Source organism: Microtus oregoni, unplaced genomic scaffold (assembly GCF_018167655.1).
Source record: "Microtus oregoni isolate MIOR12 unplaced genomic scaffold, Mior012 000053F_ref0000044, whole genome shotgun sequence".
In the NCBI taxonomy this organism is placed as follows: Eukaryota; Metazoa; Chordata; class Mammalia; order Rodentia; family Cricetidae; genus Microtus; species Microtus oregoni.
Genome location: NW_024543829.1, coordinates 1,691,222 through 1,718,472, shown reverse-complemented (window position 1 = coordinate 1,718,472; position 27,251 = coordinate 1,691,222). Strand labels below are relative to the sequence as shown.

General features: G+C 39.7%; 1 protein-coding gene across 2 annotated transcripts in view; it reads right to left on the bottom strand.

Annotated features, from left to right (window-relative positions):
- The window catches only part of Csmd3 (CUB and Sushi multiple domains 3), a 976,611-nt gene extending 957,966 nt beyond the window's left edge, over positions 1–18,645 (bottom strand). For both annotated transcript variants that reach the window (XM_041637611.1, XM_041637612.1), the window contains exon 1: positions 18,421–18,645. In XM_041637611.1, the coding sequence (XP_041493545.1) occupies positions 18,421–18,598 (178 nt within the window). In that variant the 5' untranslated portion in view covers positions 18,599–18,645. The remainder of the gene's footprint in view (positions 1–18,420) is intronic.
- Between the last annotated feature and the right edge of the window lie 8,606 nt (positions 18,646–27,251).

The window sequence follows — 27,251 nt, the reverse complement described above, 5'->3', positions numbered from 1 at the left end:
TTTGTTTTGCTGGTTTGGGGTTTGTCATTTTTATGTTCCTGTGATTGAGAGAAACAGGGAGGGGAAGGAAGAGAAAGAGATAAAACTATGAAATTGGGTAGATAAGAAAGTGGAGAGGATCTGGAGAACAGTTGGGGAATTGAGGAAAATTATTAACAATATATACTATATGGAAAAATATTTTAAAAGTTTAAAGATGAGCAGAAAGGATTCAGAATAGTAACACAGCTTAGAACCAATGGCAGAAAGTTCAACTGAACAGTAAACTGGAACTTGTTAGGAATAACAGAGCTCAGCACATTTATCTGAAACCAGTTAGAAGATGGGGAAAAGAATGAACCTTCATCCGGCGATGAATGGAGATAGAGACAGAGACCCACATTGGAGCACTGAACTGAGCTCCCAAGGTCCAGATGAAGTGCAAAAGGAGGAAGAAGAAGAGCAAGGAAGTCAGGGTTGCGAGGGTTTCGTCCACCCACGGAGACAGTGTGCCTGTTCTAATGGGAGCTCACCAAGGCCATCTGGACTAGGACTGAATGAGCATGTGATCAAACCTGACTCTCTGTATGTGGTTGACAACGGGGGCTGACTGAGAAGCCAATGATAATGGCACTGCCATTTGATTCTACTGCATGTATTGACTTTTTGGGATCCTAGTTTGTTTGGATGCACACCTTCCTAGGCCTGGATGGAGTGGGGAGGACCTTGGACTTTCCACAAGGCAGGGTACCCTGCCTTCTCTTAGGGCTGGAGAGGGAAGGGGGAAGTGGGAGGGAAATGGGAGGAGGGGAGGAGATAGAAATTTTGAATGGTATTATTTATAAAGCAATAAAAATGTAAAAAAAAAAAAAGAATGACAAACATCCACTTCTGTGGCTCAGGGGCTTAGGCACTAGTCAAGCCTGTCGACCTAAGTTTGATACCCAGAAACGTCATGGAAGAAAGAGACAGCTCACAATGGGCTGAGGGCGTGGGGGGGACTTAATTAGGGGAGGGGGAGGGAAATGGGAGGCGGTGGCGGGGAAGAGACAGAAATCTTTAATAAATAAATAAAAAAAAGAAAAAACAAAGTTGTGTTATCACCTTCACAAGTGTGCCCTGAAAATGCACACCCATCCAACCCCCAGAGAAATGAAAACTAGTTTTCCTTAATCCCAGAAAAAAAGATAAACTTTAAGCCATTAAATTTTAACCAATAGAAGTACAATAATATGAAAAATGATGTTCTAGATGTCATAAAATAGGTCTGCTAATATTCTATGGTGCTTCAGTTTAATAAACATACCTGCAGTTTGTCAACACTATACTTTTAAGAAGCACTATGCAAAACTCTATGAAGACCAACACTGTTGAGAACATGGATTCTGAGTGCGCCACATGAAGAAGCTAGAATATGCATACTCTACTTAAATATGGACATATTACCAGTTATAAATACTTTTTTTGGCAGATGTGAGGAAATGAAGTCTAATTTGAACTAGTGAGTTTGTGGAGAGCAAGGATACAAGGGTGGGATTTCCTGGAGATAGATTTACAGATGTATTTTCAACAAGAAGCCATTCATTAAGACTGGAGAAATTTAAAAAGCACTAAGTCTTTCACACTGGGTCATCTCAGCTTTTAAGACTGTCAGTAAAATGCAGTGTTTTAAGTATAGCCTATATGGAATATCAGAAGGACATTACAGAGAGTTAATTATTTTAAAAACTCTTCTAAAATAAGATTAGTAAAGCCAAAATCAAATTAAACATGTATACTATAGAACAAAAATGAGAAAAAGGATTGAAGGAAAGCTCAATGCTAGTAAGTGAAAATTGATTGAACTCTGTCATAGTTAGAGCTCATGTTTCCTCCAAGTTCCACCACACTGCTGAACTAAGTGTTCTAGATACAAGGAGCAATCTCTGGAGAACAATGTTCAGTCTCAAAAAGTTATTGCAGCAGGAACAGAGTCAGGAAACAAAATAAAGATCATAGAAGAATGATGTTATTTCTATTATAATTTGCAGTAATATATTAGACACTTTGCTACTTACTAAGAGATAGTTGGCCAAGAAAAGCCAATACCAGAATTAAACAGATGTAGAGAAACAAAACAAATAAATATATACCAGTATCCACCAGTGACGGAGTTAGAAAGATTTAAAGTGCATAGAAATTCAAAATGTATATAATATAAAATGATTTTTGTAAAGGTATGACCTAAACTAAATTAATGAATTCAATTTAGTCAAGTCTAATTCAGTACCATGTAATTTATAGAACATCTTTTGGTTTATTTATTTATTTTTTAGGTTACTTTGTGAGAGCTTGCAGATGCATGCTGCTGACCCAGATTTTTGAGACACTTTTTTTTTTAGTGAATGTCTTCACCTATACAACATATTTCCCTCTTTTAGATTTCTGAATAAGTGAACCCAGAGATTGGCAAGATTGTTGGGGTTGAAGAGAACGTTTTGCTCTTCCAGAAGATCAGAGTTTGATGGTCAAATACCCATGACAGAGCACAACAGCCTGAAACTCCAGTTCCCAGTCACCTAATGCCCTCTTCTGGCATCTGTGGACATTGTATTTAAGTGCCTATACCAACACAGATACACATAAATTATAATTAACAAGGAAAGTAAATTTTAAAAAAGAAGTAACCTTTACAAAATTTCCAATATAGGTTGGATAGGATTCAAAATGTAGAAAAGTGTTTATCTTTGTTGTTTGAGATCTTTATAAAGTTTATAGGTGTGGCTCTCTTACAACCTTTATTACATTTTAAAGTAGAAATATATATACAATGAAAAATGCAGGTAAGCAGAATGCTAAACTACAGTATCAGGACACCTAACTATTAACCACATATGAATTTTTGTTTTCATTTGAGCAGCAAACCGTGCCCTAATAAACCATCCTTTGACACATGTCTAAACACTAATGTGAAGCCTGCCTCTCTGACAAAGTAATAGGTCTGACCTTTCCGAAATGTCACTCTGATTTCTCCTGTTTCTATTGCCTTCACTTCTTCTCACAGCATGTAAAATAAATAATGGTAAGTTCTGAACGGATCGTGTCAGAAGCAAGTACTCTTATACATGTGGAAGGGATTGCTTCAATGTATGCGATTAAGGTTTTCTCTCTCCAAATTGTTGACACTCTGTGTGATGAAACATCATGCCTGTTGTGGTAAAAGATGCAACTGTTTTCTTCTTTGTTATATTACCAGAAAAAATGAGTGGCTGCTGAGGAGGTAACACAAACTGTAAATCTCTCACTTTGCAAGAAAATATCAATTCTATCCCCAGCATAGTTAGGAGTAAATAGTCACCAGAGTAGCAAAAGTTTAGGACTTCAGCACCTGGAAGGTGGAGGCAGAAGGATGCTGATGCCAGCTGGAAAGTCCGCCTAGCCTGTTTTGCTAGTTTCATGCCAGTGAAAGGCCGTGTTTCCAAAAGACAATTGGATGAAAGATGATGAAGTCAACTTGAGGTTGTCCTCTGATCTCCACACATAATTGCATGTGATTGCATACAGAATCGTACACACACATACAAATAAATGAGAGGGAAGAAGGGAGAGAGACACAGAGACAGAGAGGAGACAGAGAGACAGAGAATTCTTTTCAAGCACTGACTTGGGATGCCATGTGCATCAAATAACCATGCCCTGTTAATTGCCGAAAGTGTTATTATAGGATGTAGATAATGAGTCAATGCTACATTCTGGAGAGCACTGCAAAGTAATCATGGAGCATACAGTGATTCTTTTGCTTTGAATTGCACTGTGAGAGTGAAACCATGCAGCCGATGAAAAGCCGTTTTATCACAAGCTTCGAACCTGATGTATGAAAGTGTGAAGCGAGATTGTTGACTTAACAGAGACACACATGGTTTTGCTCTTACATAAATAGCCAATATTTTGACTCAGAGTTGAGGAAACACTACTATTCATATATGGTACCTTGGTAAGCATTAAACCCACCTGTTTATATATTAAATTACTGCTGGGTCAACAGTACATGAACTTAACTGAACATGAATAAATGTTGGAACACATTTCATAATAACATAAATCAACAAAACAACACACATGAAGGAATAGGAAAAGGGAATGCACAAAATGAAATTTTATTATCCTACTCTTCTGGAGATAGCTTTTCCCCCTAAACTCTTCTCTGGTAAAATGAGCATTGATGCAATGTTATTATTTTCCTCATTTACTTCTGTACTTCTTTCTGTTAGTTTTCTGGTTACAAATGGAAACATATTAATATAATATAATATTAAATATAATATAATATTAAAAACCTATGCCTCATGGACAGGATTCTACAGATAAATACAATAATATGCAATACAAACCTGTCATTTTCTGCTATTCACATTTTATTGTGATATTGTCCTTTTTTGTTCACCTTAATAATGAACCTCAGTTGATTTGATGTGCTACCAAAAATGAATGGGTAATGATTAAAATTTAAATTGGGAGCATTATGAAGACAGAGGTATTTTCATATAGGATCTAAGTAAGACGCAATAAGATTAAAATTTTGATTATCGTAAATGATTATACAATTATACTTACACTGTGACAGAAATGCAAGTGGGATCTTCATCATACTGTGAAGACTAGTTAACATCAGCTAGATGAACAGATGAGAGCTAACTAACAATATAACAGAAAATTAGATTCCCCAAATAATGTCATATGATGGACAGTTCCAAATGATATTAATCGGAGGTTGTATTTATCTGTTAACATTGAATTTTTAATATACATTATTAAATTATAAATATATATTATTACTACACACACTTATATATGTACACATATATAAGTACCTTACAGAAACAGTACTGGTATCGTCTATATTGATGCTACTGTAAGAATATGGTACCAGCGAATGAATAGATGGTGTCACAGTAATAAGAATTTTTTTTTGGTATCGTGTTTACATAAAGCCTGTCTTCTTTGAGTGTTGGGACTAGATCATTATATACTCAGGCTAAATAGGGACCTGAAATATCCAGTGTAGAACTTAATATATCACTGAGTAGAGGGTTTGTCTCCATTAGATAGTAACCAAACAATAAGCCACTTGTGGATTTTATGGAAATAAAATCTATTGCAGCTGTCAACCCCTAAACTATGTTTATTGAATAAAGATAATTTTAGTATAATAAAAATATGGTGAAATAAACTAGTTTTTTTTCAAATATTAGAAGTGGCTAAATTTAGTATTTACATGATCAACAAGCTAGTGTGTGTAGTATCGTTGACTTTCTATCAGTTCATTGGGAATGTTGTTTTAGCACTAGAAACATAAATATAATGTAAACTGCTTCTATAATATGGACTTTCAACATTTTTTTGTACACATAACTTCAAATGAGCATTGCTGTTAAATGAAAAGGATTTCAAAGGGTTCACACAAAAGTAATGGGTTAAAATAGAGTTTAGATAATAGTCTATCACATTAGTTCTCAAGTTGTGGCTTGCAACATCTTTAGGGTTACATATCAGATATCTCGCCTAACATATATTTATATTACAATTCATAACAGTAGCAAAGTTACAGTTAGGAAGTGGCAGTAAAATAATGTTATGGTTGGGGTCACCATGACATGAATAACTGTTTTAAAGGGTCACACCTTTAGGAAGGTTGAGGACCACTGCTCTATCAATACACAAGGGAACAATGCTAAGCAAGTATGGATATTGAATATTTTCTAGAAGTTTGCAATATAATCTACTTTAAGGCTTCTGTTTAATCTCAGTTAAAGATAGAGAGCTCAAAAACATTGCTCAGGGGCTGGAGAGATGGCCCAGCTGTTAAGAGCATTGCCTGATCTTCTAAAGGTCCTGAGTTCAATTCCCGGCAACCACATGGTGGCTCACAACCATCTGTAATGAGGTCTGGCACCCTCTTCTGGCCTGCAGGCATACACGCAGACAGAATATTGTATAATTAATAAATAAATAAATAAATATTTAAAAAAAAACATTGCCCAGATGTTAAAACGTACTTTCTGCATTATTACAGGGCCCTTGACTTGGTTTCCAACATCCATCCATGTTGGACAACTCACAAATAGCTAGTAACTTTAGCTCCAGACTATCTGATCTATTCTCTCCACTACAAACACCCACATGTGTTACTTAGAAAGATAGACACACACACACACACACACACACACAGAGAGAGAGAGACACACACACACACACACAGTATTTTCTTAAATTGATTTAACAGGAAGAAAAAGGAATATTCATATATTGCCAGGTTTTATGGACAAAAGTTTTTTCCTAAAGTAATTACAAAAGGCTGGGGATCTGAGTGCTCAGTTAAAAGTGTTTGTTGCTCTTGCAGAGGACCAAGATTGGTTCCCAGCATTCAAATGGCCCCTCCCAACCATATGTAATTCCAGTTCCAGGAGATCTGTTGCCCTCTTCTGGCTTCCTTTAGCATTGAGTGCATGTGGGGCAAAAAATAAATTCAGGCAGGTAAAGCATTCATACACATAAAAGAATGATAAAGAAACGAGTGAGAATTAAACAGAAATTTAACCTTGGTTAAGCATGGGCCCATGAGCATTTCTCTGATAAATTTCATTCCAGAGAGTTCGTCTTCTCATCATCCTAGGACACAAAGCAGGAGGTTGGCACACACATTAGCAGATTGGATGCAAATTTGTTTACACAAAACATTGAAATTAGTCCAGCTGTTTTACTTTAAGCAGCAGCCAAAAGGATAAAAGAGAAGAAGAAAAGACACCCGAGCTCTAAGTGGCTCCATCTATGTGAAAACCCAGCCCGTCTTCTGGACTACATAGGTCAGCCACTCCTAATGTGCTGCCAATGAACGAGGGAGTTGTTGCCTTGTGCTCCAGGAGATGAGCAAGCCTCCCTTTTCCCAGGTGTCCTCTCTTTGATCCCTTATCTTGCAGGTGCAGCCCCTTCTGCATAAAGCTCCAAACAAAAGTGCAGGCAGCTCAGTTTAACGTGGTTACCGATATCTGGAAACCAGTCAGATTCTATTTCTAAAGGAGCTGCAAAATTCACTACTGTTTGTGAAACTCTTGATTCCAAACTGAAAGCAAATTTAAGATCTAAAAATTTCAGATGAACGAAATATGTAATTATATTTTAAGTGACTAATAAGAAATGAGCCTGTCTTCACTAGTCTATAACAGAAGTCTCATAGGATGAAAATGCATTGTAAAATTATGCTTTTGAATTATTTTCTCAGTTGACAGACTTAATCATGAAGGTATGACTTTCATGAGACAGTGATATTATGAACATTATGGCTCTCAAATTTCTTTCAAATCAGGCAACCTCCGTAGTGTAAACAAACAAAACAATTAGATCAGATACCCCTGTTTGTCTGTTTTTTTAAATTGTTTTACAAAATTTGTCTAATTGCTTGAAAAACTAAACCAAAATAAAACAAGAAAGCACAGCTAATGGTCTGGCCTTGGAACACGAATGGGAAAATTTGGGGATGACAAGAACATGAGAAAAACATCTGCTGACAAATCCGCTTGCCCCTACATCCACACCTAGTTCATGGAAGTGAAATTATCAATTAGCATGTATTTGAAAATTCCAGTAAATCGGTGAAATTATAATATCATCAATCTTTCACCAGAGAACTTGGCTGATGATAGTGCACTTGCAGCATCAAATGCAACACTGCAATGCACAGTTGCAGGAAACACAGCTATAGTTGCATCTTCAATATGTCAGACACACTCTGGGAGGCCTGAGCACATATCCAAATGTGCGATCCTACTTCAAACAGTTTCTTAAAGTTACTGTGTCCCCATGAAGAGCCTAAAATTCAGTAAGTATAGTTAAGTAGCCTTGAATTGTTCATGGGAGAGCATTAGTGTCTTTTCTGAATCTTTGAATTCATTTATTTATCTGATTATTTATTTTGCTCTGCCTTTTGAAACAAAGTTTCTACTTATCACTGGCTGTGCTGCAACTATGTGGAGCAGGCTGACCTTGAACTAACAGAGATCTACCTTTCTCTGTTTTCCTAGTGCTGGGAATAGCAGTTTATGCTACTATGCCTGGATTGAGCCTTAATTTTTTTTTTTTTTCGAGATAGGGTTTCTCTGTAGCTTTTTGTTTCCTGTCCTGGAACTAGCTTTTGTAGACCAGGCTGACCTCGAACTCACAGATATCCACTTGCCTCTGCCTCCCGAGGGCTGGGATTAAAGGCCTGCGCCACCACCGCCCGGCTTGAGCCTTAAATTTTTAAAATGAGGGTTGAAGGGGAGGGGAGAGGCAGGGAGGGTAGCAGAGAAAAATGCAGAGCTTAATAAAAATCAAAAAATAAATGAGGAAAACATTTAAAATGAAGTTAATATGACATTTCTGGATACATGTTCACACAAAAGAGAGTTTCCAACTGTAGGGTTCAGGAAGGGCAACTGTACTAAATAGCTGTATCTGAAAACACGGTTTATTCCCTTCGCAACAAAACAACTATTTTGAACAGTTGTGTTAAATTGGTCATGTTTTTTTTTTTTTATGATGACCATGATGTATAAGTGTGCCATTTACTTCCTAAGTTAACCCTTTTACCTGTTGAAATCCCTGCATCCTTTAGCCCGGTAGCCTTGCTCTCTGACATATTCCCTTCCAGAGCTCTTGCTTCACAAGCTCTCAGTGTTTAGGATAAGCATGGAAGCTTCCTCCTCCAGTAAGCTGCTCTTTCCCAAACCAGTTAACTCTAAAGAGACATCCAGGAGACCCCTCCTACAGATAGAAAGTGGAGAAAAGGAACTAAGAACTAATTTGGCAAGTCATTTATTCTGTAGGTTGTTTCCTCTTTGTGTGAGTGGAGAGCAGTACTGCACGTATTTCAACCAGGATGCCCTTGAGGAATAAAGAAGATTTGTGGACTCGTCGTTTAATAATTTTAAAATTCTAAAAAAAAATCATTAACCCTTGCAAATAAATGTTAGAAAAGAAACTGTACGCAATTTAGGAATATTCCATTCTTAAAACTCTATTGAACTTGGTAGGAGTATACATTTTTTTTTAGAAAAAAATCTCATGATAAAATTAGTTAATATTGTATCCTAATGAATTGATGTATGTGTAAACCCCATAATTCATTTGTCCTATTCCTTATTATAAATTTTACTCAAAATTGATGTGCTAGAATCTAAGAATAACTAATTTTAAATCCATTTTTCTTTTGGCCCTTTTGCTAGATTTTTTATTTGATAAGGGCATAGAAAGGACATCTCATGCACTATAATGGAAATCCTTCCCTAAGTATAGTCTATAAAATTGCAAACCATCTTCTGTTCCTATTGTTCTGAAACTGAGATATCCATCCAACTTTGGCAATTATGTCGAAGGAGTAGCTAACAAATGCAGTTTCCTGTTAATGTAACTGCACGGTGGCTGCATATATAATATCATTGGATTCTGACCTTTCTAATAAAGTAGTTTCTCTAAGCCCAAGGTTTGTACTTAAAACTGGGGAGATCCCTATAAGCATTTAACCATATACATGTTTTAGGTTTTGAAACTGCTGTGAGAAAATGGTTTCTGTTTCTGTTCTTATTAACCATGAGCAAAAACACCCAGCCCAGGCTTCTCATGTGCATGCCACATGGAAAGGGTAGCTTGCAAATGAAGATGATAATCTGGATTTCTCAGCTGCTTGTTCGAGTTTAGGACTGAAATGATGTTTTGGGGTCAGAACTGTTGTTTGAAACCACTGCGTAAAGAGCATCACACATACAAACTACGAAAAATGCTGATTTTTAAAACATCTCCCCAAACATGACAATGCTGTAGTCTCTCTGTAAACCAGGTGCCTCTGAGCTTCATGGAATTAATCATACTGTCTATTTTTTGAATTGGTATCTGGCCATATTTGTGATTCAATGTTTAAAAGGTCTGTTCTATTACTTTAAAACCCCCATGACAGGCAGTCTTTTAAAAACTGCTAGGATAAGACAGAGGAAGAACTTTGGCTTTCCTGAAAATTAATCTGCTATTTTATATATTTCACTCACTTTCTGTACTTTTCAAGTTCTACAATCATCAAAAGTCTTTATCTTCCAGAATTTTATTCAAACCTGGTGTAATTAAACATGTTTCATATGTTACACTTATGAGGATAACCACATAACAACATTGGGTTTGTCAATGAAATTTCAATACCTGTAAAATTTATTGTTATTTCTAAGGTAGAGTCTTGGAGGATTTTTTTTTTTTGTATAAATAAGATAAACTTGAACACTTGAAAACATTTCAAGTAACTAGAAATGTAACTAGAAAAGTAACTAGTAACTTAACCTTAATAAAACCCAGGAGGGAAATTAAGGATTGGTTGTATAGATTTACATTTCAGAAAGGAAATTGTTTCCAATTTACAAAGAAAAAAATGGTTAAAATTTAAGAATACATGAACATTATCGTATAAACTGATTTTACTTAGGGATCTATAACCAATGATGGTTAAAACGTTCAGAGAATAGGATTATTTGATTAGTGTATCCTCTTAGCTATGTATTTCTTGTACATGTCTTTGCACACAGCCACAGCTCATCAGCACCTGAGTGGAGGCCCAAGGATGAATGTTAGTAGTTGCTTCTCTTCTTATAGCCTGTAGGTCCCAGGATTCGAACTCAGGTTATCACATAGCAGCAAGTGTCATCATCCTCTGAGCCATATGCATGTTTTTTTAATCAGTATTAAGAAAATCTTCTCCTACTATAAACCATCCCTTTTTGTCCCCACTACTTCTTGTATTTTTTCCACAAATATGTGATGATCAATAGTTTTATGTGCTTCTACTTGATATATGGTACTTAGATGTGAACTTTTATGGTTCATTATCTTCATTGGTACCACCTAAACTAACTCTGAAACAAATTGAAAAGCTATAAAATATAAAGCATTAAACCTGGTCTCTAATGCCCAATAAAGCAGCCTCATGTCAGGAGCTAATGCCCATGGTAACCTCGGCAAATTCACTGGTACTTTCTGTAGACATGTACTTATTTATAATACATGAGCAATGGCACTCCTGATATTTAAGAATCCTTTGAGTCCTCTGACTGTTATCATTTGTGACACAATGAATAGACAAATCTATACAAGTACATCCGTCAATTGGCATTCGAATTAATCCACAGCAAAATGCATGGATGAAATTGGTACAGAAGTCTGGGTAACACTTTTTTTTCAGATTTGTGTACTTTCTTGACACATAGACACAGGAAGAGAATCTATCTATAATATAGGATCAACAGGAATCGTAGAGTATTGCATGGGTGGGGAATAGCCTGGCATCTTATACCCTATGTGAAGTAAGAGCTAGTGAGAAAAGACTATACTTTGTATTGGGTGTTAGGGGAAAGTTAAGCACTGGTATTGCCCATGAAGAATGCTCATTTTGCACAGGTAAGTTTCATTAAACGATAATTCTGCCAGGCCCTTGGTGGCATGCTTGATTCACAATAAATCACCTAGCTCAACAAACCCACTGAAAATACAATATTTTATAGACGCATATGAACAGTGCAGTTAAGGCTTAGAAAATTTTGAATTCTTTATCTAAAGATGTTCCCTGGCATTATCATAATCTGACTTTCAAATTTGTGTGTGTGTGTGTGTGTGTGTGTGTATGTGTGTGTGTGTATGTGTCCAGAGCTCTTGTGTTGTTGTTGCTGTTGCTGCTGCTGGGTCTTTTTGTTTTGTTTTGATTTTGTTTTTGTTTTTTGGGTGGATTTTGTTGTTTTTCCACTATATTGGAGTGGTTTTTAAATTTCATAAAACACTAAAATTAACTACTTGGCTTGTTAGAAACCTACTCTCTGTGCCCAACTCCCAGATCACCTGATTCTATAGACTGCTGGTTGACAGGGATGTTTGTAGAGGACACCTGCACTCCTTCTTAGAGATACCTTGAAAAGTGTGGCAGTGAATGTGCTTATGGAGCAGAGAGTGCTGTTGTGACAGCGAATGCCACCACAATCCCTCTGACATTTTCCATCTGTAAGAGTCGCATGCCAATGTTATAAGGTTAGACATTTTAGGAGGGATTTTGGATACAGTGGTGGGACATAGCTACCTTCCATAGAACACATTAACCCCGAGAAATCCTTAGCACAAAATAACATCCTGGCAATCAGAAATGGAATTGATACCTGGAGAGGCAGCATCCCATGAAGGCAAGCTGATCAAAAACATAAGATGGCCAGGTCTGGGATATATTTAAGTAGTTGGTTTTTGTCAGTGACATTCTGTAACCTGTTTTTCGAGACAGAAACAAAAGCCTGATGGGAAAACTAATGCTGACATAATTCTGTGGGCTTGGTAGTAGATGGGCCTGAAAAACACCATGAATCACCTACACTGGCTCAGGCTCACAGTAGAGAGGTGAAGTTTATTGCTATAGTTCCTGTTTTATCACCTCACACACAACTCATGCAAAATTAAAATGGTAATTCTCATTATATCTGTAAACTGCACTGTGTGTAAAATGAGAGAAAGAGGGCAGTAGAACGGAGTCTAATGAGAAGTTCATTATATCTGCAGACAGCATTGAGGAGTACCATGCTTTGCATCTCACATGTCCTTTCCCAGTAATCTCTTCCTTTGCAATGAGTGCTTCTAATCCCAGAACTCTTGAAATTCAGGGAAAAGATGGCATAGTTTCTCAAATAGTTATCTTGCTAAGGTGTCAGGGGTCTCAGGGAGAATACTGCTTGGTGGTGCAGGTCAGCAGCTAGGCATGGCAGTACATGACTGCAATTCCAGCACTTGACAGATCCAGGCAAGTGGATGAGGAATTAAAAGAAGGCCTCAGAGACATAGAGGGTTTGAGCCCAGTTTGGGTTACACGAGACATTGTGTCCCCTGCAAAAAATAATAGTTAACCACAATGGATAAAATATTGATTTTTTTTTTTTTGACATTTGGCAGATTTTCTGGAAACTCTGAAGGGTAAGTACAAGAACTTGTATCTTGGGACACTAGAAAAGTATCTGCTTTCATGGAAGGAAAGTTCAGCTTAGAGCCAGTCCCTGTCCCCAGGCATCCCCACACACATTTGTTTGCTCTGAAATCTTAGCAAACATCTTACTTCAGAGCCTTTGTTTCCTTAGAAACACAAAGACATTGTTCCTGCCTCACCTGCCCTTTGTTTTGTCAATCACAGAATAGTTCTTCTGTATGTAGAACCATAAATATGCCATTTTCTGCAGGAGGGTTTTCTGCCTATACCAGATAAGTCTCCTTCAATCTTCTGCCACTACACTCCGCAGACAGAAAAGCTGGCTTCAGCATAGGCAACAACCGCAACTAAGTCAGAGATTGTAGGAAGACTTAATTTATCCACTGATTCTGTCTGTTTCTCCTTGAGGGATCTCAAGGGAGCTTTTCAAGATTCCAAAAACTGTTCCTTTACTATGTCTCCTCATGCACTCTTGCTACTAGAGCTTGCAAGGCCACAGCCTTCTGACTCTACCCACATGGAACATTCTAGAAAGTGAAGCACCTCGAATGGGCCTTTTTGATTGCTTTCAATGAGATCACTATCTAGGAACTTTCAGTTCCAAATTGCAGGAACCATTCAAACTCTCCCAGGGCTTACTATTAGACTGGTTTTAGGAAAGGTTTGGGACCAAGCCTGCAGCAAAGAATGATCTTCTGGGAAAAGAGAATCCTCCTCCTGCCTTAGTGGTCTGTCTACACAGGTTCTCCACTACATTTTCATTATGTAGTGTCCAGCAGACTTCAGAGGCCTCTTTTAGGAGTCACCTGGCTAAAGGAAAAGAGCATAGAGAAGTCCTGGGGCTTTGAGATTACCCATGATGTTATATTCCCATTAGGCTGTTGTGCCTGCACTTATCCTGACAGGCCCACTTGCTTGGAATCTTTGCTGTGCTTTAAACATGAAATTAACTCTCCTGGCAATCTTTGGCCCCAAAACATCAAGGTAGAAAGGAAGACGTCATAGAAGCTCACTGAGGTAAGACTCCATTCTTTGTCTTCCCCCAAAGACATTTGGCATCTACTGGAGGGAGTGTATCTTACAGAAGTTGTTTCAGTGGGGGCAACAGCTGCAGTCACTTTGGAGAAATGCAGCTTTTTCTCCTTTCCCCTGTCCTGCCTCTAGACAGCTGTGCTATGAAAGCCAGAGACAACCTGGTGCACAGGGAAAATGAATGTGAGGAAACCCCACAAAAGTACACAGCTTTACTTAGACTCTGACTCCTACTCTCAGGGCCCCTGGTAGCTCTTAGATATATTCATTATCCTCCCTCCTGCTCACAACAGACACCACACACACACACACACACACACACACACACACACACATATTCTCAACCTGATTGAGTCAAGGGACATTTCTATTTCAAAAGTTTTGATCTTAAGCAAAAGCAATAAATATTCACAAAGGAAACGGAAAGGAGATACACCTATCCAAATTGTATCAGAAACATGCCTCGGTCTCTTAAACATCCTGTCTGGATGGTGCTAATAGGGGAAGGGCTGAGACTTGGGTAAATTTTGTTTGCTGTTTTTACTGTTATGTGCAGATAATGTATTCCTTCCAAGCTCTTTGACAAACACTCTCAAGATACTATGCTTTCTTTTCTTTTTTTCTTTCCTTTCTTTTACCTCCCTCCCTCTGCAACTCCTTCCATCCCGTCCTCCTCCTCCTCCTCCTCCTTCCTCTCTCTCTCTCTCTCTCTCTCTCTCTCTCTCTCTCTCTCTCTCTCCTCTTTCTCCTCTATTTCTCTCCCTCCCCCCTCCTCTCCTCTCAGGTGTGTCAGATGAAAGCCTTGCAATTGGAAGATGAGTCTAACAGTCCCTATGCACAAAGAGTTTCAGGAAAAGACCACCCTGGCATGAGCGACTGAGACAAAAATCACAGCTCAAGCTTCTTCTTGCTGCTTTGACACCAGCTTCCAGCCAGCAAGAATGACCTGGGGAGACTGGTATGTGGTCCTCCCTTCTTCAGAGCTCTATGCCCTGTGACCTAGTCATTGTGTACTGGGAGTCTCAGAGGCAGCAGGAAGGTGCACCCTTCCTGACTTCCAAAGTCTAGCAGAAATCGCAGAGCATGCAACTGGAGAGAGAGTGAGGGGCATAGTACCCAACCTTCCACCTGCTGCAGGCTGAAGTGTGCTGCCTGCACCACAGGGCCTCCCTGCGCCTTAATTGGACTTCCACTCCCCCATGCTTTAAAGGAAGAGTGAGAAAGCACCCAGGTGGTCCTCTGTAACCTGGGCGGGACCCTTAACCAGGACTTAAGATTCACAATATCTTTTTTGGTGAAACCTAAACAGAACACTATTCAGCTAGAAGATGTTTTTCAACCCGCTTTTCCTCTCACCCTCCTTCTCTCCCTCCCCCTCTCTCTTGTATTTCTGAGCCCCCCCACCTCTCTTCTTCCCTACCTCCCCCTGCTTCAGCTAGAATTAGACACAGGCAAGAAAGAAACCCAAGCTGCAACTCCACTGCCCTCCAGTTTGGTTTCAGGCACAAGGCTTTTCGTTCAGGTAATTCTGGTGGCTAGAGAAACGCTCCCAGGAGGTTAGCTACCTTTTGAGCCCCGCCCAAGAGACTCAGGCCTATGAACACCACTTAATTTCCACCACGAGGCGTTTCCTCCCCCTGAACCTCTTTGTTATTGCTCTTGCAGTCAAAAGTGAAGGCTGAAGGATGGAAACTATAGACAGATGGTAGAACTGTGGCATATGAAGGCGTTCAGACAACACCGTGCACCATGGATTGCCTGACCTCTCACATTAGCCTCTGTTAGGATTTTCAGAGACACTCTAAGCTTTTCTGTGGACTCAAGTAACCCGAAATAAAAAAAAGAAAGAAAGAAAAGAAAAAGAAAACAACATGGGATACAAAAGAGGGATTAGACACTAGAATACACAATGTGTAAGAGTATGCAGCAATCTCAGCCTTCAGAAAACCTTGAGAGGGATGTAAAATTAAATTTTAAACAGGAGAAGAAATAAGCCTCTGTCAAAATGGGCACCTTCACTCCCAGGTGTTGGAGTGTTTAAAATACATAACGCTTGCAAGTTTTTTTTTTTGTTTTTGTTTTTTTTTTGAATTTGAGGATAGTCTTTGGAGAAATAAAGTGTCAGACTTATCTACCAAGTACCAGAGGTATGGCAATTAAGAACTTTACTACCATTTTTTAAAAAAGGTTTTAATGACCTGTGCCATATAGATTTTGGACAAGACCAAAGCAGACTATGACATGCTGCATCTTTAGAAAGTCCCTAAAGCTAGGAGAGACTCAAAGGAGACCAAAGATCTTGGTCCAAAGTGTAGGAGATAGGGATGGAGGAGAGGGGTCTCCCCCACTGCCAATGCCATTCAAAGCAAATTAACATTTGTTTCATTTTCTGAGGCGCATTTTCTTCGTAGTCTACGGTAGGTGCTGGCAGCTAGAGCTGAAATAGCAGGCGGCCCAGCTCTGCATTTCTCTGGCTGACGTGCTCCGCCGGCTTTGGCAACTCACTCCTTCTAATGTGCCCCCGAAACGCTTTGGCTCAACAGGTACCTCATGAAAATTCGCACTTAACCCTCGGTCATCTTCTTGAAGGAGACGCTTTCACGTTTCTTGCCCCTGCCCTGGCTGCTGCTGGCTGCCGGCGACTCCTCCACGCGGAGCCCTGCGCGTGTCTAGCAGGCAGCCCGAGGGCCGTCCATTAACCACCCACTTCGAGTGGCAGGAAAACTAAGCCCAAGCCCAGACGTGTCTCTTGTCGCACACCCGGCTGGCGACGACAACCCCTTATAAGCAACCTGAGACGGGTTTTGTGCAATAGATCGACTCGTTACATCGCGGCAAACAAGCGTTTTTATCGCCAGGACACACACACACACACACACACACACACACACACACACACACACACACAGAGAGAGAGAGAGAGAGAGAGAGAGAGAGAGAGAGAGAGAGAGAGAGAGAGAGAGAGAGAGCTCTAAATAGAAGGTTGGGGTTACAAAGCAGTTGCTGTCACAGAAAGCAGGGGCGACTTCTTGCCATTTAGGGATGTCAATTGAAATTCGGAACTGACCACCCATCCTCGGTCATCGCTGAGGAAGAGGTAACCTCTCCACTTCCTTCTCCCCAAACATGAATTATCATATCCACTGAATGCAAATGTGCTGCCTTCTGCGAGGGGACAGCCAGCTGCAAGCTGGACAATAAAGTGTTTCATAGAGACGCGGCCCGATTGCGGTTCAGGGAGGCACTCCTGTACAAAGGAAGAAGCGCCCAGTTTGTGCTGATAGCCTTGGCGCGCCTGGGCCAAAAACTGCCCCTCCACCCTCCAAAGCACAGGCACCCATGATTAGAAACTAGCTCTGCTACAAGCTGCATTTCCCCCTGTGTCTGTTGGAGCTGCTGCGAGGACGGAGAAGTGCTTGTTCAGAAATGATGGCTTGAGTCATAGACACCTCTCGAGTATTCTTTGCAGCAATTAATGGGCAGTGGGCGCAGAAGTTATGGAATAGCTGCGAGTCTGTTTTGTCCCCCGGACAGCTCTTTCTCCAGAGATCCAACTGCCCCTTGCCTTCCTGCTTAGGAATAAATTTTCCATCCCACCCGCCCCCACTCCCTGTCTGTGCATGTGACACTCATTGTACCTGTCTGAACGCAGAGACTTGCCAGGGATTTTCTTTTTGGTCAGCTGCTAATGACTTTCCTCCTACCTTCATTCATCTCAAAGGTGGATCTTTACACTTTGTGACATCTCAGCCTCATTTAAGGTTTTTTTAAACCAAGCATTTTAACAGAGCATCTAAGGAAGCTCCCCTACATTTACCCTTGCCTAGAAAGCCACGTAGAAATAATTCAAATTTGTATGCAGACATTCATGTTGGTGTGAGCAAGCTCAGGAAGGCTCTATCTCCTAATGCATTTAAAAACCGATGCATTCCTAGCATGTTGGCAACTTTGTTGTCCGAAATGGTTAAAAAAGCACTCACGCCAGTGTCTTCAATAAAAATAAATAAATAAATAAAAATAAAATCTGTGCAAAGAATCAAACCCCACGGATTCCACAAGAAATCATGCTAATCCTCCCCACTTAAAAAAAAGTCTTGCAGAGGAATTCTGCGTGGATACCCACTAGTTAGAGGCTATAGGAACCAACTCACGTATTCTGTTTGAGCATACTGCAAGAATATTTATTGAGCACAAGCTCAATCACCGCATTGAACGCCAAATCTGGCAAGCAAAATGCATTTCCTATCTGAGGGAAGGAAAAAGAGCTGTGAATCAACTCGTTCATCAGTATTATCCCGATTATTTTATCCGTGCAAATTGCAAACTAAGCTTGCTGGCCTCTCTCAGGCGACAAGTCACCCCATCTCCAGCCACAGCAGAGGGTACCCCCCGAAAAACAGACCTACCTTTTACACAAGACAGCGTCAATAAAAAGACGAGGTTCCAAAACGTAAATCCACTTTTAATCCCCATTTTCTTCCTCAGAATGAAGTCTAGGCGGCCACATTTAGCGCATCTTCGCGTGCCAGGCTCCCGGGGTTTGGATTCCTTTGCTCTGCTTTCCCCTTTGCGGCTCCCTTTCATATTATTCGCGAGCTCTGGATTCTGGCTCCTCAGCCCAGCGCAGTGGAGTTGTTGCTGTTGTTGGTGCGCGGTCACAGCTCGGAGTGAATGGTGTTTCTGGGATACCACAGCAACCTTGACGAGGACTCAACCATCTCTCCAACGGGGGCACAGAGTCTCCGCTACTCTGGATTCTGTCTTTTCTTTGGCGTTTTTTTCCCCTCCACCAAAATTAACCTTAAATCTTGCTCCTTACAACCTACACCAGAAAGCACTAGTAAGCCTCGGAAAGCCCCGCTCTGCTCTCTGATAAACTCCCCACGATATTTGCAATCTCGGGGCTTGGATTATTTTTCCCCCCGAATAGATCAATTCTGCCAGCAAAAACAGTTCAAGAAATATTATGTTAGTGAGCTCTCCATTGCAGCCTGCGAATACAGAAGCATGCTAAAAGGAGTATTTTCAAGTGAAGAGCTGCGTCGCTTTTAGGAGAAACTGTGAGGAAAATGAATTGGGTTCCATCGATGCCCACGTCGTTAGAATGGGACATGTGTTACTACAGTAGTTGCATATATCCCAGGCAGCCCTCAGACATCTATTACACTTTGATTTAATTGAGAAGGGAAATCACAGATAATTTACTTGCACGTAACAATTTACATATTCGAATACCTACGTGTAAGAGCCAGGGCAAGGATTTTATCATTCTGTGAACATATGTCGCCCGTGGCTGGGGCAGGGTTAGGGTTGGGAGGGAAGTCAGAATATTTCCCTAAATAGTTCATCTTTCCTCTTTCCCCCACCTCCGGGTAGCCTGTGTGCAACAGCAGTTAAGCCAGTTGTGTCTGTCGTTATCATCTAGAGAAAACTCATTTTCCTTAATTCTAAATTGATCCCAAACATGTAAATGGAAGGTTTCTTTCAAATGGCAAAATGTATATGTCTATACATTTTGGACTTGGCAGCCCCATAAAGCAGGCAAGGGTTAAGGCTATGCAAAGAAAGAGTTCTTGCGCCATCTTCTGGCTGTCTACAAGCCTCCAGCTTCTCCTTCACATCTAAAGGGACCCTGTTTTATCTCCTATTGTAGAGACGTGTCCCTGAGACTAGAATGATTTTCTTACACATACTAATTTTTGGATCTGTTTTTTTCCTGCCAGATCCTGGCCCAAATATTTTGATGATAAAGTTTCGTAGACCAGAGGCCGGATTGACGATATTACCCTTTTGATAACTTGGTCTTGTCTCAAGAGTTTGGAAGGGCTGCAGTGCAGACTCTGGAATAGGTAATTACCAGTGCCTGTTGGTTGGCCCTATTTGCGTGCCTGGAGGAGTGGTGGGGAGCATCTTTGCACATCATTCAATCAAAGGGACTTCCCGCCTTGAGTTTTTGCAGCTCCCAACCCTGCTCACAAATGATGAACCCTGTCCCGTTCAGCTTGCAAACACTCTGACCAGCCTTTGTCCCTGAGCTGGCGGCTCAGTGGACCAAGGCAGTCGCGTCTAGAGGGAGTTCTGCTCTGGAAATTGGGCCCACAAAAAGCGCCCACAGTCGTCAGTGGCAAGTAGGTTCAATCTATGAGAAGGACTGTCAGCTTCTCCCTAGGAATGTGACATTTCGTGTGAGTCTGCCACTGAGGAGAGAGGGAGAGCGCACACTGGTGCTGTCATAAGGAGTAAGGCTGCTTCCTTACGGAAAATGATGAAAGGTGGTTTTGTTGTTTGTTTTATGTCTACGCGTAAGTTTTTTTTGCTCAAGTGTTTTTGCATGCATATGCGTGTGCATGCGCTTGAGTGTGAGTGTGTGTGTGTGTGTGTTAACAAGGATTTCTTTCCCGAGTAGAGTTAGCAAAAGGCAAAACTGTAGACGCCCAACTGACCTCATTAAATTTCAAAGGATCATTTCGAAGCTGCAAGGCAGGATACTGCTCCTTCCCGACAGTGCTCCCCCCCCCCCCATTGTCTGCATAGGCAGATTTGGAAAGGGAGTGGGGGCAAGGCTGGGACGAGATTGCGATTGGGAGGATCAACACAGCAAACGTCATTAGTCTGCTCAGCCACCTTGGCAGTGGCAGTGGCATTGATTTCAGTCAAGATGTCAGTGTGCATTGCTGTGACTGTTGCATTAGCCAGGGCGAATGATGACTTATATGCAGACTTAATGAGGACCCAGCCAAACCTTCCTTTCCAAGCTGCAGAGGTTAGTCATCGCAGCTGGGTTTACTTTAGGGTAAGTGGTCTATTTGAACTCACGACTACCGATCTTAAACTAAAAGATGGTTATTTCTCAAAAGTTTGGTGGATTTTCAGTGTAATTGTTGTTTACAAAATACATTTTGATCCAGGCATCAGTAAGAGTGCCACTTAGACACCAATTTCTGTTACTCATTTTCCAACACGGCACTAAGCTCACAATGCAATTATCTTCCCCAAACGAATCCTGCCTATCTTTTCACTGTGAGGTTTTTCAAGATTTATCTGGTTAGATCATAATACATTGAATAACACTATAGTTTCTAGTTCTTACAGCTCACCATAAATCACAAGTCATTTTTCACTCACAGCTTCCAGCTTCTGAGACAGTGTAGAAAGAAAAATCATATTTTACAATCAGTTGATGTTAAGGCTGTAGGAAATGAAGAGGTTTATCCAAGGTCACCATCAGGAGCACTGATTTTCAGTCTGGCATATTTAGGCCTGGACCACACTTGCCTTTCATGAGTAGAGGAGCCTTCTAGTGTTTCTGAAGGTATTCTAGAAACAAAATCAGCAGCCAGTGTTGTGGAGGAGAAGCCACTCAGGTTCACCAGAAGTTGTTGGGAGCAGTGAGACCCCAGATCCTGAATGTCTTGTAATCCCCTGATCTGAGTGCCTACAGCTGCTCTGAGCATGAGACCTTCAGGAGTTCCTAATGGCAGGAGAGTGGTTTCTGGTGGGTTTGGCTGGGGTGTGGCTATCTCTATATAATCTGCCCCTGCTCACAATAAAGGGGGCATTCTTGGGGGAATTCAAGGTTGACCAGTGTCGCTGTCTCTCTGCCTGTGCGTGTCAGTGTATCACAACCTCCAGCCCCTTGCCCGAAGCTCGTGAACTATGTAATAGCGCACAGAGCGCCAACATGGGGGCACGGTGAGCTGCTATAAGGAAAACAACAACAGCTGGATTTGGGAGCAGAAAGCGCCCATCGTTTATATCTGTGTTAATGCAGCAAAGGTGGGGGTGGCTTTACCTAAGGTCATAAGAGAAACTAGAAAACAGTCTCTCTCCTAACAGCAAACATTAAGTGATTACTGTATAGAGGTGGACACTATGCTTACAGGCCTATCTTAATCATCACGACATCACATCCAGACAAAGATGTTGATTGTTCTCCAGATAGATGAACACGTGGTACTTAAAGCATTAGCTATCCAGCCTAAATAAACCAAAGCAATACCTATGTAGATATATGAGTCTAAGATGCCTGAATTTTTAGCCAGTGTACTTTTCTACTCTGTGCAACATTTCTCCAAGAGATGATAGCTTTAAAATCCTAGTCATTGTAACCATAAAGATTTCTATGTTCTCTCCACATACTTGTAGATAAACAATAATTGATAATACATTAAAAATCAAGTTGAAACAAATGCAAAGAACACATTTAATTTATAAGTTTTGGGCCCTAAAATTGCTTCTCTCCATTTTTCTCTGTAGTTCCATCACATGATCATCTAGCCTACAGGCCATGGATAACAATGAGTTAGCAAGGATCTTGAATCACAGTGATTAAGTTCCCTGAAGAGCTTTTGAAAAGCGTTCGGGTTAGAGCCTAGAAGTGCCAGATCACGATTTCTTCTCAACTCATCCTCCAACGTATGGGATACAAAGAACTTTGCCTTTAAGACAGAATTGACCTGGCCTTGAAAGAGTAACCATAAATCTCTCCTCCCACCCAAATTGTTCCATATTAATACAGCCTCTTGACACTTGTCTATTTAAAACAACAGAACAATGAATAGTTAATGAAAACAAAAATATGTACGTGAAGTAATAACCCAACAAGTAGTTATCTTCAACTTTGGATAGAAATACATGTGTTTTTAATTGAGTGATGAACTTAAGAGGAATTTTCATTCACAGTCCAGCTGGCCTTGGTGAGCTCCCAATAGATCAGCCCCACTGTCTCTGTGGGTGGGTGCACCCCTCTTGGTCCTGACTTCCTTGCTCGTCTTCTCCCTCCTTCTGTTCCTCATTGGGACTATGGGAGCTCAGTCCAGTACTCCAGTGTGGGTCTCTGTCTCTATCTCCATCCATCGCCAGGTGAAGGTTCTATGGTGATATGCAAAATATTCATCAGTATGGCTATAGGATAGGTTCATTTCAGATTCCCTATCTTCAGCTGCCCCAGGAACTAACTGGGAACCTCGCCTTGGGCACCTGGAAGCCCCTCTAGGTCCAAGTCTCTTCCCAACCCTAAGATGGCTCCCTTAATTAAGATATGTGCTTCCCTGCTCCCCTATCCAACCTTCCTTTATCCCAATCATCCCGTTGCCCCAAGTTCTCCCCATCCCTTGTGATTGAAAAAGCAGGGGATAAAACCGGACTCTCTGAATATGGCAGACAATGAGGGCTGCTGAGAAGCCAAGGACAATGGCACTGGGTTTTGACCCTACTTCATGTTCTGGCTGTGTGGGAGCCTAGCCATTTTGGATGTTCACGTTCCTAGACCAGGATGGGGGGGGGGGGGGACTATGGACTTTCCATAGGGCAAGGAACCCTGACTGCACTTTGGACTTGAGAGGGAGGGGGAGAGGAGTGGGGGGAGAGGGAGAGGGACGGGGAGAGGAGTGGGGGGGGAGTGGGAGGCTGGGAGGAGGCGGAAATTGTTTTTTTCTCAATAAAACAAAAAGAAAGTTAAAAAAAATAAAATAAAACACGATTTGCAGCTACAAAAAAAAAGAGGAATTTTCATTTGCTGTTGCTGATTTGCAACTTTTTAAGAAGCTCCTTGCTCTTATATGCTATACTTTATACATAATTTATCATTATATAAATGCATCTATGAAATATGAATGCCTATTGGAGATAGGTATTATTTGTTAATGAAAAGGTTAAAAAAAGAAAGAATCAGGCTCAATGGTGTGTGAGAGAAGACACTGGCAAGAATAATGAACAAGTGGTCATGGTTCACAGAAAACTGAGCACAATGTTCCTCATTCTTTGCAATCTTTTTAATGGATTCACCATTAGGAAATTAAAGGGAAGAAAGGAATTGATACTTACTTGTATTTTTTTTCCTTTTTCACTGTTTCTTTTTTAAAATGTCTGAATTTAGGAGCTGGAGAGGTGGTTCAGCTGTTAAGAACACTGATACCTCTTCCAGAGGACCTTGGTTCAATTTCCAGCACCACATGGCATCTGGGATTTCAGTTCTAGGGACACAGCACTCAAGCACATGCACACACACACACACACACACACACACACACGCATGTGCACGCTGGCAAAAGCCAATGCACATAAAATAAAAATTAATTAATTAATTCAAATGTCTTAACTGAAATGTTAACTCTAGAATGTTAACAGAAATTTATTTCAAGCTTCTTTTCTTCATTAGCAGTAATCTACATGTGTTTGAGAAAAAAATGGTATGGTACTCAATATCCACTGTCCAGGCTTCTGGAAGATTCAGTGCCAGTTAAGAAGATAAGTTGTCAATCATGGGTAAAGATCTCTTGCCTCTTGCTGCTCATCAGGATCACTGAGAAGCAGAGAGGAGTAACACAGACCTTTATCAAGTTTGCTGTCCTAGACATCAATTACTCTGTGTCCTAACTTCTCTAAGCAGATTGCTCAATACTGAGTCTTAACAGTAATTTCCATGTTCTCAAGCTAAAAAGCCACATTAAGAAACTCAGAGACTGAAATTTATATGAGAACAGGACAATAATGTGTTATTTTAAGGAACTAGAAGACAGAAGAGCTTTAAAATGGAAGGTAACATCTATGGCTGTCTGCAAGCAAGCCCTGCTTAGATGGACAGCTGAAGGCTGCATTTGACCTCAGCCACACATCTAAGAATTTTCCATCTCTATGTAGCATTCAGATGTTCTCAGCTTCGGAGTTCCTTAGCACAGCAACTTTAATATGTATTGTACACTGGATTTAGCATAAGTTATATGTCAGTCCTAATATGTTTCCATAAAGAAGAGTCATGTCCAGTGGATGGAGCATGTGGGATAGTAAGCCAGAAAGGCAAAGAGGAAAATTTGTAAAGATAGGATTGTTTGAAGATTGTTTGATCTCTTTGTTCTCCTGGTACTGATTTCACTTTACTTTTCTCCATGTAGAGGAAGGCAATGACAAAAATTAATAAGCAAAGAGCAGCTTTGCTAAGTAATAATAGTCCAGAACTCTGGGATTCATCTGGGATAAAGTTGTCTATCTGGAATTATCTGAATAAACCATGGTTCTCACTGTAGTGGATCTCTCTTCATCCTTTATTTAATATACTTCTGTACTCTTAGTTTCAAATATATATTTAAAGAATAAAATTTAACAGTGTAGATCCTACAAAGCACCAAATTTATCATAATTAATATCAAAATACAATAAATTTTTATTTTGATCTATAGTTATTTGGCAAGAAATTAATAAAATGTGTGCTATAATTTATTTTTTCATGTTCCAGATTGAAAATATTTGTACAAAAAGGTTTATTTTCATATATTCAGGATTCAGTACACCATCTATACATCTGATTAGGTAATGGCTTCTTCTACTACAAATTATTAGTATTATAAAGCCTTTGTAAGCTTTGTGCCGTGCATCTTTCAAAGGATCACTTTCTTTTAATTTTCTGAGAAATTTGAACATCTTCAGTAAGTCAGTTCTAGGGAAGTGCTTTGGTTTTTCTGTGATGCTTAGCTATAATTTCAGAAGCCGTAACCAGACAGAACACTTCTTACAGTAGAAACCAAGTATGTCAATTCTGTGCTTTGAATTTCCTTCTAAACCATGTTAGCCAACGCTGCTCATAGTTAACAGAATCCATTACTCTTTTTCTAGCTTTTATGCTTGAGGTTAATACTTATAAATTTCAGGTGAAAGAAACCACTGTAGTTATTTGATCAGAAGTCCTGAAGTTTGAAGAGTATGATTCACCGTGCAAATGAGAGTTAAAGTAGCCACATTAAACTATGAATATCTTCATTGTATAACTAGAATTAATGTTCAAACTTTCTAAATAATAATATGCAACTCTGGTCTCCATGGCTTCCAAAGTCATCTGAAAAATAATACATATTGAATTATTTTCCAGATTGAGAGCTCAGGAAGTTCACTGCATATGTTTTCTTTGCTTATTTATTTTTTTGTCAGATGGGAAGATAATGGTGACCTTGACTTTGAATGATCACTTTGGCTACAAAAAGAACAAAAATCAATGCAGCTGATTTGGGTTTGGCTACACATAATCCAATTTGGATTGTAAGTACAAATACCTTTCTCATCTGGACAGGGATCAATTTCATCTTTATTCATTTTATAGAGGTACCATTTTCACCTGGATGCTCATTCACTCATTTAAGAAGTCATTTTGAGACTCCACTGCAGGAAGCTACATTCAGGGATTACACATTACTTTATGATCAAAGAGCTTGCAGTACAGAAGAGGGGATAGAATGCAGTTTCAAGTGATTATGATTACCTTAGTATAAGGCAACAGTGCAAAGAGAGATCCCTATCAACTGTCACACTGGTGGGAGAGCCACAGTTAGAAGCTGGTAAATCCCTCCTGAGCGAGATAAAATTTTATCATCTAGGATCATCTAAGCATGATAACAGGAAAAAAAAATACTAGTGGAAATACTGCTTCCAGTATTGAGCTTAAAGTTTGGATGCATATTTAAAATTTAGCCAACTGGTTTGTTATACAGCAGGAAAAGCCATAGGTGAGGTTGGAAAGTGAAAGAAGCCAGGAACAAATGAGAAGAATGATAGTTCTTGCAATATATCTTAATTTTTAGTGGGTCTCATTGACTTACGCAAACCTTCTGTGATTCACGTTTAAATCCCACAATCAGTGGAATAATTCATTAAATATACAAATTGATTTGTTGTCTTGGCATTTACAGAAAATGGTCAGTAAAATGCATCAGTTTATCTCTTCAAGGTGATTGAAAACATTGGGTATTAATTATGAATACACATGGACAGGGTCAATAATTATCAAATTGTTAGAAAAAATAGGAAGTATATCCTGATTTTATTTTGTCTGGTGAGCTTTGATTATTATTAAATTGACAAAAATAAGATGTTTCACTTATTTTTTGTCTATTGCTATTCAGAATGACATAATAATGACTTGTTATATTTACATGTGCATTTACAAAAATGTCCATACGTTCCATAGATATCAATTAAATTTTGTGTGATTTGACATCTATCTAAAGTAGATTGAATGTGTAGACAACCTAGGAATATAACAAAAGACTTTTATTTTGGTACAAAGACTGACAGTGCTTTGGGGAGCTTTAGTCAGCCAACTATTACAACATGTTCATTATTCAATTTGATCGCTTTAATTTTTAAGAAGATTCTTTTCCTGGAAAAAAAATTTGATCATATTTTAACAAATTGACTCCGAATCAATAAATGCAAAATAAGAAACCCTATTCAAAGAAAATTAAATAAT